Here is a 12,056-nt window from a genome sequence, read left to right as displayed (position 1 = left end):
ATCTAATAGCCTTCTGCATAAGCATCCGTCCAACTCCCGACCATCTAGGGGAACAGAGTCTGCCCTCCTGTTTAGTAAAGAACTTCTTGACACAGATAGGTTTTATGCAGTAGGATAACTTGTTAGTGTCAAGAACAGAAGACTGTGTGAAGGGCCACCTTGTTGTAGGCAAGGAGAGAAAGGGAACATCTTTTGCTTAAGCAATTTACGCATAGAGGATTATTTGTTCTTGGAGATTAAAGCAGGGCACATGAGTTGGGGGCATGAAGGAGTGGAAGAACGAGTCAGCAATTGTGCTTGATAGGTACAGCAAAATTCCAAGTCTGAAGACTTGAAAGGCCTTGAGAAGGCAACACATAAAGAGAGCACCAGAAGGTAGGACCTGAAATTAGTCATAAAGGGAACAATGGCGTCAGTTGGAGTTGGAGGATCAATTAGGGAGAAGGAAACAGAAGGAATGAGGGAGAAACAAAATTAAGTGCAGGAGCAAGTGGTCAAGTAGTCAAAGGAAAAAGGGTCAATGGGGGGTGAAGGCTAAAGAGAGGATGGGTGAAAGATGAGATCCAGTGAATTGCTACTAATGTGAGTTGACTTGCTGAAGGTGACCAAAGAGTCGTGCAGAGGCAGGAGTAAAGCAGAAGATGGTGGGCCTTAGTCATACTAAGGACAATGAAGGTGGAGAAACAAGTCTGACGTCCTGGAAAAAAGGGTTATAGTAGAGCTAGAGTGCTACGAGACTGACAGATACAAATTTTGATGAGCAAGTAAGAGTTAAAAGGAAAGGTTTGAACACCATTGCGCTGGAAAGAAGATGGTACAAAGTCAAGGGGATGCAGGGGGGGATGAGGTGTCTTTACTTATCAAGCAATACCTGGCAGTGGTGGAAGTACCTGGACTTTTGATGGGAACATCTGGTATATGATATCAACACATGTCATATCATGGGAGCATAGGATCGTGGTACCTGGGCAAATGATGACAATAGCTGGTGAATAATATGATTACCTTGGAATAGGATAGCAATGATTGGCAAATGCCTATACAAATGGCAAACCTATTGACTTTCTCACAGCTTTCTTTAATTTTGTCTGGCGTTTAATAAGCATCATCAGTAAATGTACTGTTCTTATGCTTAAGCATGATTGTGCACGTTAGGGGCATTCATTTATTTTATTTGTTTGTTTATGTGGGCATTTGCAAGCCCTCTGTGTGGAACCCACATAACCTGGACAATTGTATAGATCATAATAGTAGGATGACCGATCACAGAGCTCCATCAGAGATATGGTTCTGATATTGGTATTTCGAAGTTTGTTCCGTTTCAAAACACAGTGTCAGAGAAAGATAACCTACACAGGTTTTCACCAAAAGCAGGAGAGAGGAGGCTTAATACGGTAAATGATAATGGGCTTGGAAAACACAAGGATTCATTTCTCTCTGCAAAATATGCATATGGGGGAGTAAACTATTGAAGCTAGTGCCTTGGTATGGAAAGGATAGGGAAGGTGTGGAGGTGAACCTCCATTTCTCTCCAAGGGTTGTGGCTTTATCAAATACAAAAACAAACCCATTCAAACCTAAAACATGCACCGTTGTTGGCATTGCATGATGCCGAATACGAACATACTGGCACACTTCATTGAATAGTTGGATTATGTGACCAACATCAGATTTCGAAATTGGATTTTATGTGAAGTGGCAGTGCCACTATGTTACTGTATGTTATTGTATGGCTCCCCACTACATACAACTTCACAGATAACATATCTTTATGATACAGAAGCCAGAAGACTTATCAGTATTTTTCATATGATGGATCAGAAAAACGATTCACTTGCTTACCTTGAGCTTGCCCATCCAGTTATTAAATTAGTGGACGCCCACAGAAGAAGTCCCAGTGCCAACCCAACTGTTTTAACAATGGGAACTACTGTAATGTTACCTGTAAAAAGTAAAGCACAGAAGAGCAATGGTTATATGTGAGACAGTTATCCTATGTGTGTTTATGTTTTAACTGAAAATATTTGTAAAGTCGGAATGGGGAAGGATCTGCTCAAGTTATTAGTCGAGGATTGCAAACTTTACAAATGGTGCCACAATGATTGTGTATGTTAATGATTCCTCTTAAAACATGTGATTTGGGTCATTTTACAACAATGACAAATGACACATTTCTATTACCCTTTTCAACTAAAAAATGTGCTTCAATAACTCTTGTCCTTACTTCTCAGCTGCTCCCAAGATCCACTGGTTTGTAATTACAAGCAACTGTCCCTTCACATTCATAGGATACATACATCCATCTAAACGTTCTTCCTTCTCAAAAGCCTTTTGAGAATTGACTTTGAAATCTACTCCCATCTGTGCAGACTTACACATCAACATCTTTTGGCAAAAATATGAGTATTTTATAGTTAAGATAGACAGCACCTTTTATTCTTACTAGTGGAAAGATGTTGAATGTACAGATTGGTGTCAGCTAGACCACAATGGGAACGTAACAGATTATTAAATTGTACCTCCAGTGCATAACAAATAACAATGAGAATAATAAAATAGCAATTACAAACAGTGTAGAAACTCAAACATAAAAAAGTATAAAGAAACAAATGTAAAAAAGTAAAAAATGCAATTAAAAATGTTAAATTAACTTAGAATATTTAAACTAAAGTAAATTATAAGTAACGTAGGTAATTAATGTAACAGGTAATGTAGCAAACTGGCTAACAAAAATAACTATAATGCACCAATTGGGACAAGGACATGGTGAGGAGATGCAGTCATGGTGCAAGAGAGAGCTATGCAGCCTGGAGGAGGGATTCCAAGCTGCAGAAGGAGTGCAGCCTGCTACGAGAAGCTTGGAAAAAGTCATACAAATACTGCAGATCAAGCAACCCGCTTTGAGTACACAGAGCTTGGACGAAGGTTACTGCTGACAAACGTAAAAGCCGACAATAGCAGCAAGGCACTGACGCCATGTGCCTGGGAGTTGGAGTAAAAAGCCCACAGCGTTCACAACTAGGGGAATAAAATATGTGCTGTAAGAGACACCCTGTGTGCTGGGGGTTGAAATCACTATCCCACTGCTATAAAAACAAGAGTAGAAGACCGGATTAAGAAAAACGATATACCAACATACATAGTGACCAACATAGTGACCAAAAGAGTGCAGAGGCAATCACTGGGTAGGGTACCTTTAGAATAAGATTCAATCAACTGAGTTAGACTAGGAGATTAAGGGGTAGTGTGTGAACATATAGAGGGGACAAGAGCACACCATATAACTATTCTGAGATAGAAGTCCATCGACCCAGTAATTACGTAGTCATAATTTGCATTTGGTAGTGCAGCCACACCAAAAAGGTGTGATGCTGCATTTTGGGAAAAGTAGTAGAAATACCAAAGCATCCAAAAGACGCTTTGAGAGAAATCATTCTCTTAAACCTAATAAACATATTGAAGCATCCAAAAGGCATTGTGAGAGGAAGAAAGACATAATGCTGCAGTTAAGTGAACATAGTAATAGTACTGAAGTGCCAACAACACATTGTGAGAATGAGAGCGTAGGCCACACATTCTGGGAAACATAATACAAATAAAGTGTCCAAACGACAGTGTGAAAGGGAATGTGTGAATCAAGCAACCCACTAAATGCTGTGAGTTCAAGTAAACGCATCATGACATTCAACCAATAGCATTTTGTGAAACTAAACACACACACTCTTACTTTTACATCAGTTTAATATAGTTTTAGAAAAGTGCTTCCGTTTTCTTCCAAATTACTTATGACAATTTGACAAAGAAAATAATTTAAAGTGGGGGGGGGGGGGGTGTGGCTAACCGCTATATAGGAAGGACGCACTCTCCGTGAGCTCCACGCGATGTGACCAGGATATGCTGATAAAATAAGCTTTATCGATAACTAAGACATCTGATTGATTGCTTAAACCATTGCAAAAGACATTGAGCGGCCCCGGCTAATGTTTCGCTGTCCGGAGTGCTCTACCAGGCGTGTAACACCGAAAGACGCTGTGCTGGGGAGCCGAGCGGAAAATGGCAGCTGAGGCGCGGGAGACCGAGGCGGTGCTGTGTTGACTGACCTGGACCGCTGCGCTGGGTGCCGGCAGGCCCAGACAGGCTGAAGGGTGGATCGAGGACTTGAAGAGCAGTCAAACATTTTGCAGAGGTGGGTAACCGCCGAGACAGAGGAACAGGAACGGGGACACCTGGCCGTGCTGCCCCGCACCAGCAACCCTGGAGGCCCGTGAGAGGACCACGGCTTGAAGAGACCACGAGGGCGGAACCAGCGGAAGAAGTGCCGCGATCTGACCGCCGTGCGCAGAACCAGGGACGGGGCAGGTGGTCTCAGAGGAAGCGGCACCCGGAGTGCGGTGGGCAGTGGCTGGGCCCTGGTGAGAAGCTGCAGCGGCGCCAGGGCCAAAGAACCCGAGCAACAGGAGGCCCGCGGGAGCGAGTGGAGAGCGAGTGCCACGGGCGCAGGCAGAGGTGACCTGAATGAGCTGCTGGCACAAGTTGAAGAGCTAGTGGGGAGGGGAGACCCAGCTGGATCGTTACACCTCTGCGCCCTAAGGGCGAAGCAGGCTCCCCCCTCGCTGGTCTCCACATAGCGCTGAGAGAGCGAAGACTTTGGCACCTGTGCCGCAAGGGTGCCGGCGATCCCCATCTGGGGCCGCCTTGCAGCAGAACAACAAGGCACACACGCTGGCCATGTGGGATCGGCGCTGCAGGCTCTGAGTGGTGGAGTGTGGGAAGACAGTGAGTGAACTGGTGCTAGGGCCGGCGCGGCCCGCCCCATGGCACTGAGCAAGCAAAGAGGCCTACCAGAGCCGAGTCTCTGCCATAGTTGGAACAGGGTTCTTCCCAGATATTTGAAGCACGCGTAGCGGGCGCCGGGACATTAGCAGACCAACGCCGCCCGGGCTGGGCAGGGTGCCTACACGCCAGAGGAGACCACCCACCCAACAAGATATTAAATAAAGCATATGAAGATCTGCAAGCTACATTAGCCATGTGCTAGGTGCTGGTAAACGCGAATCGGCAGCCAGTCCACCACGGGGTTGAATTGACGTCGACTGCCTCGCGGTCGTGGCCCACCGGCCCCGGGTCAGCCCAGCACACTGAGCGCAGCTGGTTTTTGGCACACACTGCACTGGCGTGGGGGCACCTTGTTGAAAGAGCAGAACTTATATCAACACAACAGAGAGATTTAAAAACTGCAACAGAGATCCACAATGCAAACACAGCTCAATCTAGGGGTGACACATAGGACGACACCCAGCGCCCCAGAGCTATAAGGGCGTCACCGCTCGGTGCCTTTACTACGGTGGCACCCACAACGGGCAAAAGAAAAGGACGCTGCCTTCCTACTGCGCGGCATCTGCGAGGGATGCATTTCCCCACTCGGAAACCTATAGAGCCCCTTGCCCTCAGTGTAATGTCCTCAAAGGGGGCGAAAGCCAAACAAAAGCAGACCACTATGGAAACCGTTGCGGCCAGAGGGCCAACAAGACCCGACGCCATCACTAAAGGTGCTGTGGTAGCGCTGCCCGGAACTCCTGAAACTACAGCTGAACCGGGCACCTCACAGATCTAGAGGCCATCAAGATGCTCCAGACAACCTTGGAGAACAAAATTGATGCAGTGGCCATAGACTTGGGCCTATTCCTATTGCGACAAGTATCGCTGGAAGGACAGATGTACTTGAAACCCAGGTTCGAGAAAACACAGGCTAAAAAACAACTTTTGAAAGATGTTGATGAACTGGCACAGAAGGTAAAGCATCTAGAAGATAGGGCTGAAGAAGCCGAGGGGCAGGCACGCCGAAATAACATTAGGATCTTGGGCCTGCCTGAGGGAATTGAGGGAACTGATCCCACCAACTATGTAGAGAACCTTCTGATTCAAGAGATCGGAGCGCAAATACTCTCACAAGGCTTCACTATTGAAAGAGCCAACCGTTCCCTCACTAAACGACCGCCGCCGGGGGCTCCGCCTAGGCCAGTGATAGCTAAAGTGCTCAATTATAAAGAGAGAAACAATTTTGGCCTTTTAGAGAACGGGAGGCCAGATCCAAAGAGACTCCGCGAAGATTGCCATATATCCCGATTATACCTTTCAAGTCCAAATGAAGAGGGCGCAATTTATCTACACGAAAGCAAGATTGAAAAAGGCAGGTTTACGTTATATGCTCCTATACCCAGCGAGATTAAAAGTGCTGCACAATAATCGGGCGCTTCTCTTCGAGACACCTGCTGTGGCCAGGGAATGGATGGACAGAGAACCGATCCAGGACCTTGAAACAAAAGGACGCAGTGCACGCTAAGGACCGCCCGGTGAGGTCCCATGCAAGACAAGTTCAATAACCGCAAGGATTAGACCAAGTTCACACAAATAACAGACAGAACCTATACCTATGCACAGCAAGACTGATTATTCATAGGAGCCACGCCGGAGATGGTCTGCTCCCAATGAGAGAGTAGACAACAGCGGACCTCTTAGGCCCCCAGAAGTTACTTGGGTATAGTTAACCCGCCTGTAGGGCACCAGGAGACTAGTACAGGGTCGAATGGAACGGAAATGGGACAGTCATAACGGGGGAAACCCCGCTAGACAGTTTTTGTTACAGGGGAGTTCAAAGTTGGGGAGGGAGGGCAAATGGGAGTTGGTAAAAAGGTTGGGGGAACAACAGGGAAAAAGACAAGACCACCCAGAGCATCGCTGATTGTCAAATCTGGACGGGACGCCACCAGATGCGCCACCCACAAGAACACATGGGTTTCCAAACACTATGGCTGAAAAGATCAGAATTATGAACAGTTTTGTCAAGCAATGCCGAATCCAAGCAGACAAAGCGGAATAAGGTTGGAATCGCCCTGCTACAGGAGACCCACCTGGATGCAAGTAAGCAAGCCGCATTAGACAGAACTTGTTGAGGTACACCGATAGGCTCCACATACGGCATGGGGGTCCTGATCTGGGTTGATCCAATCATCCCTCTTAAAACCATCAACACGAAAACTGATGATGATGATGGAAGGATGGCCTTGTTTCATGGCACAAATGAAGGGAAGGAGGTCCGTTTGATCAAAACTTACGCCCCCAATCACGACGCCACATTTTTCCACTCACTATACAAATGGCTGAGTCCTTTCAGAGATAGTACCTTGATATGGGGTGGAGATCATAATTGCACCATGGATCCCCGTAAAGACAGATCAGATTACAAACATACCCGCCAAACCCCACCCGCTAAAATATTAGCTGCACTGACACAACAGTTCAGGCTAAAAGACATATGGAGGGAGCAGCATCCTGAGAAAAGAGAGTACTCTTTTTATTCTCCCCTGCATGCTGTCTACACTAGGTTAGACTATATATTCGTAAGGCAAGAGCAACAAGCTACGTTTGGGGATGCACAACACTTAGCTAGAGTTCTATCAGATCACGCCCCACTCCTGGCCACCTGGACGGTGTCCGCAACTAGACCCCCCATACCTCTATGGAGGCTTAGAAGTGAGGCCTTGCTAGATGCAGCCTTTCGTGAACAGATTAAAAAAAGCACACAGGACTGGCAGATAAATGAGAATAGCGTGCGACACGTTGGCACAGTTTGGGAAGCATATAAGGTTGTTATAAGGTTAGAAATGATTGCTGCCACGGGGGGGAGCCCAAAAGGTCCATTGAAACCACTTTAGCACACACCGAAAGAGAACCGAGAGAACTAGAAGTGGGGGCCAAATCAAACCCTGAACACTTGAAAAAAGAAGTAGAGCTTAGACAAGCTTGCTTGACGTATTGGGAAAAATTGGGAAAACTTAGCTACACAAAACATATCGAATGGAGCCATGCCCTTGGTGACAAACCAGGGAAATGATTAGCTTGGCTATACAAGCGAGAAGCCCCTAGGGCACCCATATGCCAAGTCCGTAACCTGGAGGGTAGGGTAGCGTATACACAAACCGAAATAAACTCGATCTGCTCTGCTTTTTATCAGGACCTCTATGCCAGCACCCCTTCGGCCACAGATACCGAAATAGAGGATGTCCTTGACATCATTAAGCTAACCAAATTAGATGCACAAATGGCGGATGCCCTAGATGAACCCATTACCCCAGGCGAGGTCCTAGTTACCATGAGATCCCTTCCATCCGGGAAAGCCCCCAGAATCGACGTACCTCCCAGGAGAGTTTTACAAAGCGTACAAAGACGTCTTGGCACCACTCCTAGCCAAAGTATTTAATGCAGCGTACGAAGTAGGTGCCCTCCTCGAATCCATGAGGGAGGCTGTAATTATCCCACTACTAAAACCTGGGAGGGACGGGGAGGATTGCGTTCATACAGGCCATTGTCTATGTTAAATCGAGAAAACAAGATTCTGACGGCACTTCTGGCGAGGAGACTGCGTAAAGTGATCCCTCTACTGATCCATCAAGACGAGACGGGTTATGTGCCAGGGCGGATCATTTCCGAAAACCTGCATAGACTACACCATGTCATATACAGCACTAACGGCAGACCCCGAAAAATGCGCAGTGGCGTCTCTGGAAGCCACTAAAGCTTTTGATTCAGTCAGATGGAACTGGCTATATGCCACCATGACAAAAATGGGGATTGTACCAGCCTTCTTAAAATGGACCAAACTCATATACACGGGCCCTATGGCCAGAATGCGCATGGACAAAACGTACTCAGATAAATGGCAGCTACATAGGGGCACACGACAGGGATGCCCACTTTCCCCCATGTTATATATCATAACCACTAAACCGGTACCTGCGTATTTACTACAGGAATATGGAGATGGGGGCATAGTAATAGACGGGGTAACCCATTTGGTGTCAATGTACGCAGACGACACACTACTATACCTGAATAATCCCGAACACATACTACCATATATACTGGAGACACTAGATGGGTTCTATAGATACACAGGGATCCAAATTAATAAAGAAAAATCATGCCTCTTTCCCCTAGCTGCCCTGGACGAGGATAATATTTAGAGTCTCCCGGCCATGGCCTTCCAGTGGAAGACCACCTCCTTCAAATACTTGGGAATCACCATCCACCGTAACCCCAAAACTGAACACACTCTGAACATGGTGAGAGCCAGAGAGGGCTGAGAGAAATCAATGGACTTCTGGAGTAAACTACCACTGTCAATGGCAGGAAGGGCTGGACTTCTCAAAATGGTGGCACTGCCCTGACTGCTACACTGCTTTAGTAACATTCCATTCAACGTTCCCCCACAGTTCTTTAGTGACCTAGATAAGCTCTGCAGAGGATTCCTCTGGTAGGGAGGTAGGCACAGAGTCGCACTACAAGTACTGCAGAGACCCTTTGAAAAGGGAGGCCTGAAAATTTCCAATTTCGAACTGTATTACTTGGCCGGACCAGTTGAGCTTTTGTTGTTTTAAAACTCAATACTTTTTTTTTTTTTAAAGAAAATAATTTAAAGTACAGCAGAAAACCCATGTGAAAAGAGAATTAAGAAGGAGGCACATTTACCAGAGGCTGCATAAGAAGGATGAAGCAGAACTGTAGAGTACTGGACTGTATGGGTTAGCTGAATAAAAATTTAAAAAAGTGCCCGAGGCAGTTGTTTGATTCAGTGTTCGAAAAGGAGTAGAGCTGGGAGCCATTTTGCTCCCACTTGTAGCTTGTAGCCTAGAGGTGCTTGGTTAGCTTGTCACCAACAGCAACCAGGGGCTACTTTTGGCTCCCCAGGCCAACTGATGCCAAAAAAACACATGTTACTTTAATTCGGTGCAAATGCACAATCTATAAATAAACATTAGGAGGCATTGTAAGAGGATTCAATTCAGCACTACAGCCAAGTCAACGCCTAGTCTAGAATACTGAATGAAAACCCTTATTGATATATCTTTATGTCCAGTTCATGCGTTCTGGATGACTACCCCTATCTAACACCCCTCCCTTGGAATCCCCCTGACCCCACTGAGCTAAGAAGTAGTTCTGTTTTGCAAGTTTAAAGGTTTATTTGATAACTTAAACAATATATATTATATCACGCTTTATAATAAATTAATAATTGGATATCACACTTAATCTGGTATGATAAAGATTAACAACGGAGAATCTGGCACTAGCACACTTCTTGATAATCACTAAGGAGTTGACATGAAATGGATAAGATAGCAACAATACTTCTATGGTTTCTTTATAATCAATGATGAGTGGTTATAGGATGGATAAGATAGCAACAATACTTTTATGGTTTCAAATGGATGCAATGTGGAATGAAAATGCAATACAGAAAATAACTTGATAGGATTTCAGCAAAAGACAATGTAATCACTTTCTTGGACAATTCACCCCCCCCCCTTTTATGCAATGCAAGAAAATGGAGGGAAGCACACAGTTCTCAGAAATGCAATCAAATGTGATTCAGTTCACCTCAGCACCTTAGATTACAGAAGTTGAAAACACAGGCCCAAATGCTTTTAAATGTGCTGGAAATGAAGAAAAAAGCTTGCAACTAGAAAATGACAGGTGACAGCTTTGCAAATGACAGGTGACAGTTAGGAGACAGTTCTACTTAGATTAAGCTAGATTGAATTATATTATTTTAACTAGGAGATTGGTTCTGCACAGTTTTCTAGGTACTCACACTATATTCTTGAATGAAATGGGCCTCGCCATGGATCTGGTCAGGTTTTAGACGGGACTCTGGTCTCTGCACTTCACAGTGATCTGGGTCTGCTCTCTCTCTGGATTCTGAAGATTGAGGGATTTAAAGTCTGGATCTTTCTGCACAGCTTTCTCTGGAGATTGATGGAGGTAAAGTATGGATTTTCCCGGCAGAGCTTCCAGCTGCAAATGGATTTGAAAGTCCCTATCTGTCCTGTCTCTCTGCTTTTATGTGTTTTGAAAATGGGTGTGTGTGAGCAGCATCACTAGCCAGATCCCTCTCCACTTGTCATTGGCCACTTCATCCGCTTCCACTTGATTGGGGGAATGAAATGAAGTGTCAGATTTTTCACATGCACATATTTTGAGTAATATCCTCTTAACTGCTAAAACCCCCCTGAACATGCCACCGGTTCTAAAAACCTCTTAAAATGTGGGCAGAAAAATCACAAGAATTATGGTGTCATTTATACAATTTTCACATGTCCGCTCTATGAGTTATTCATCTTTTTAGAGTTATGTTCTGGCCCCAAAGTGGTGTGGTTTTCCTCCAGCACAAGGTTGAATTTCTGGTTTTTCCAGTTCTGCCAAGCCAGCTTGCTCTCACAGGCAGTGCCCCTCCCCTGTGCTTCCAGGAGAAATCTCCATTTACGACTCCCGCCATAAAACATTTGCCTGAGTCAAGACAGGGCTTTGTTCAATTTCCTGCAGAGCCCAGGTAATTCAATCAGGGAAGTGTCATATCCCTTTTGGTGTGAGCAGCAAAAGGGCAGCTAGGCCTGGGAACACAGCTGTGACTCAAGTTTCACTCCTGATGGGGGTAGTTGCCAGGCAAATTGGAATCTCTTTAAGCCAGTTTTTAGCTACATGTCATTTCTGTTCCCCAGTTTCTGCATTCAAATAAAACTAAACATTTTCACATATGCAGCTAGAAGGCTGATTCTAAGTTTAAAACTATGACATTTAAACAATTGCAACCTATGTGACACTCAAAAGTAGGTCACTCAGTCAATTTAAACATTTAGATTTTTTTAGTGTCTTTCAGTCCAAATTTACTTAAACTGCTGAAATCCACAGCTCAGCCAGTCTTGTTATAAACCTTCAAGTCACTTCAGAATATAACTTTACATTGTATCCACCTCTCAGTAAGTCTTTCTTTGGCCTGTTTTGGGTTCATTTATTCAGTTTTCTACAAAAAAGTAAAATCTGGTGGTTTTAAAACGCCGGCTTTCTGATAGTGGTGAGTACTGGTACTGCACCCCTTTTTGGGATTTAAGAAAATGAATTCCCAACAGTTATGGGTTTGCTTTTGGCAATCAGCATTGCCACTCCCAATGGTTTCAGACTACTGTGTGGGTAGTGCAATGGCGGTTTTAGGCAGTTTC

The 12,056-nt window shown here is 45.1% G+C and overlaps 1 protein-coding gene across 3 annotated transcripts in view; it reads right to left on the bottom strand.

Annotated features, from left to right (window-relative positions):
- Nucleotides 1-12,056, bottom strand: part of TMEM144 (transmembrane protein 144) — a 377,037-nt gene that overhangs the window by 344,282 nt on the left and 20,699 nt on the right. For all 3 annotated transcript variants that reach the window (XM_069631334.1, XM_069631335.1, XM_069631336.1), the window contains one exon: nt 1,843-1,942. In XM_069631334.1, the coding sequence (XP_069487435.1) occupies nt 1,843-1,942 (100 nt within the window). The remainder of the gene's footprint in view (nt 1-1,842; nt 1,943-12,056) is intronic.

This window comes from Ambystoma mexicanum, chromosome 6q (genome assembly GCF_040938575.1).
Source record: "Ambystoma mexicanum isolate Mex_15411 chromosome 6q, UKY_AmexF1_1, whole genome shotgun sequence".
Taxonomy (NCBI): Eukaryota; Metazoa; Chordata; class Amphibia; order Caudata; family Ambystomatidae; genus Ambystoma; species Ambystoma mexicanum.
The sequence above is the reverse complement of the archived record's forward strand: the minus strand, read 5'-3'. Positions and strand labels throughout refer to the sequence as shown.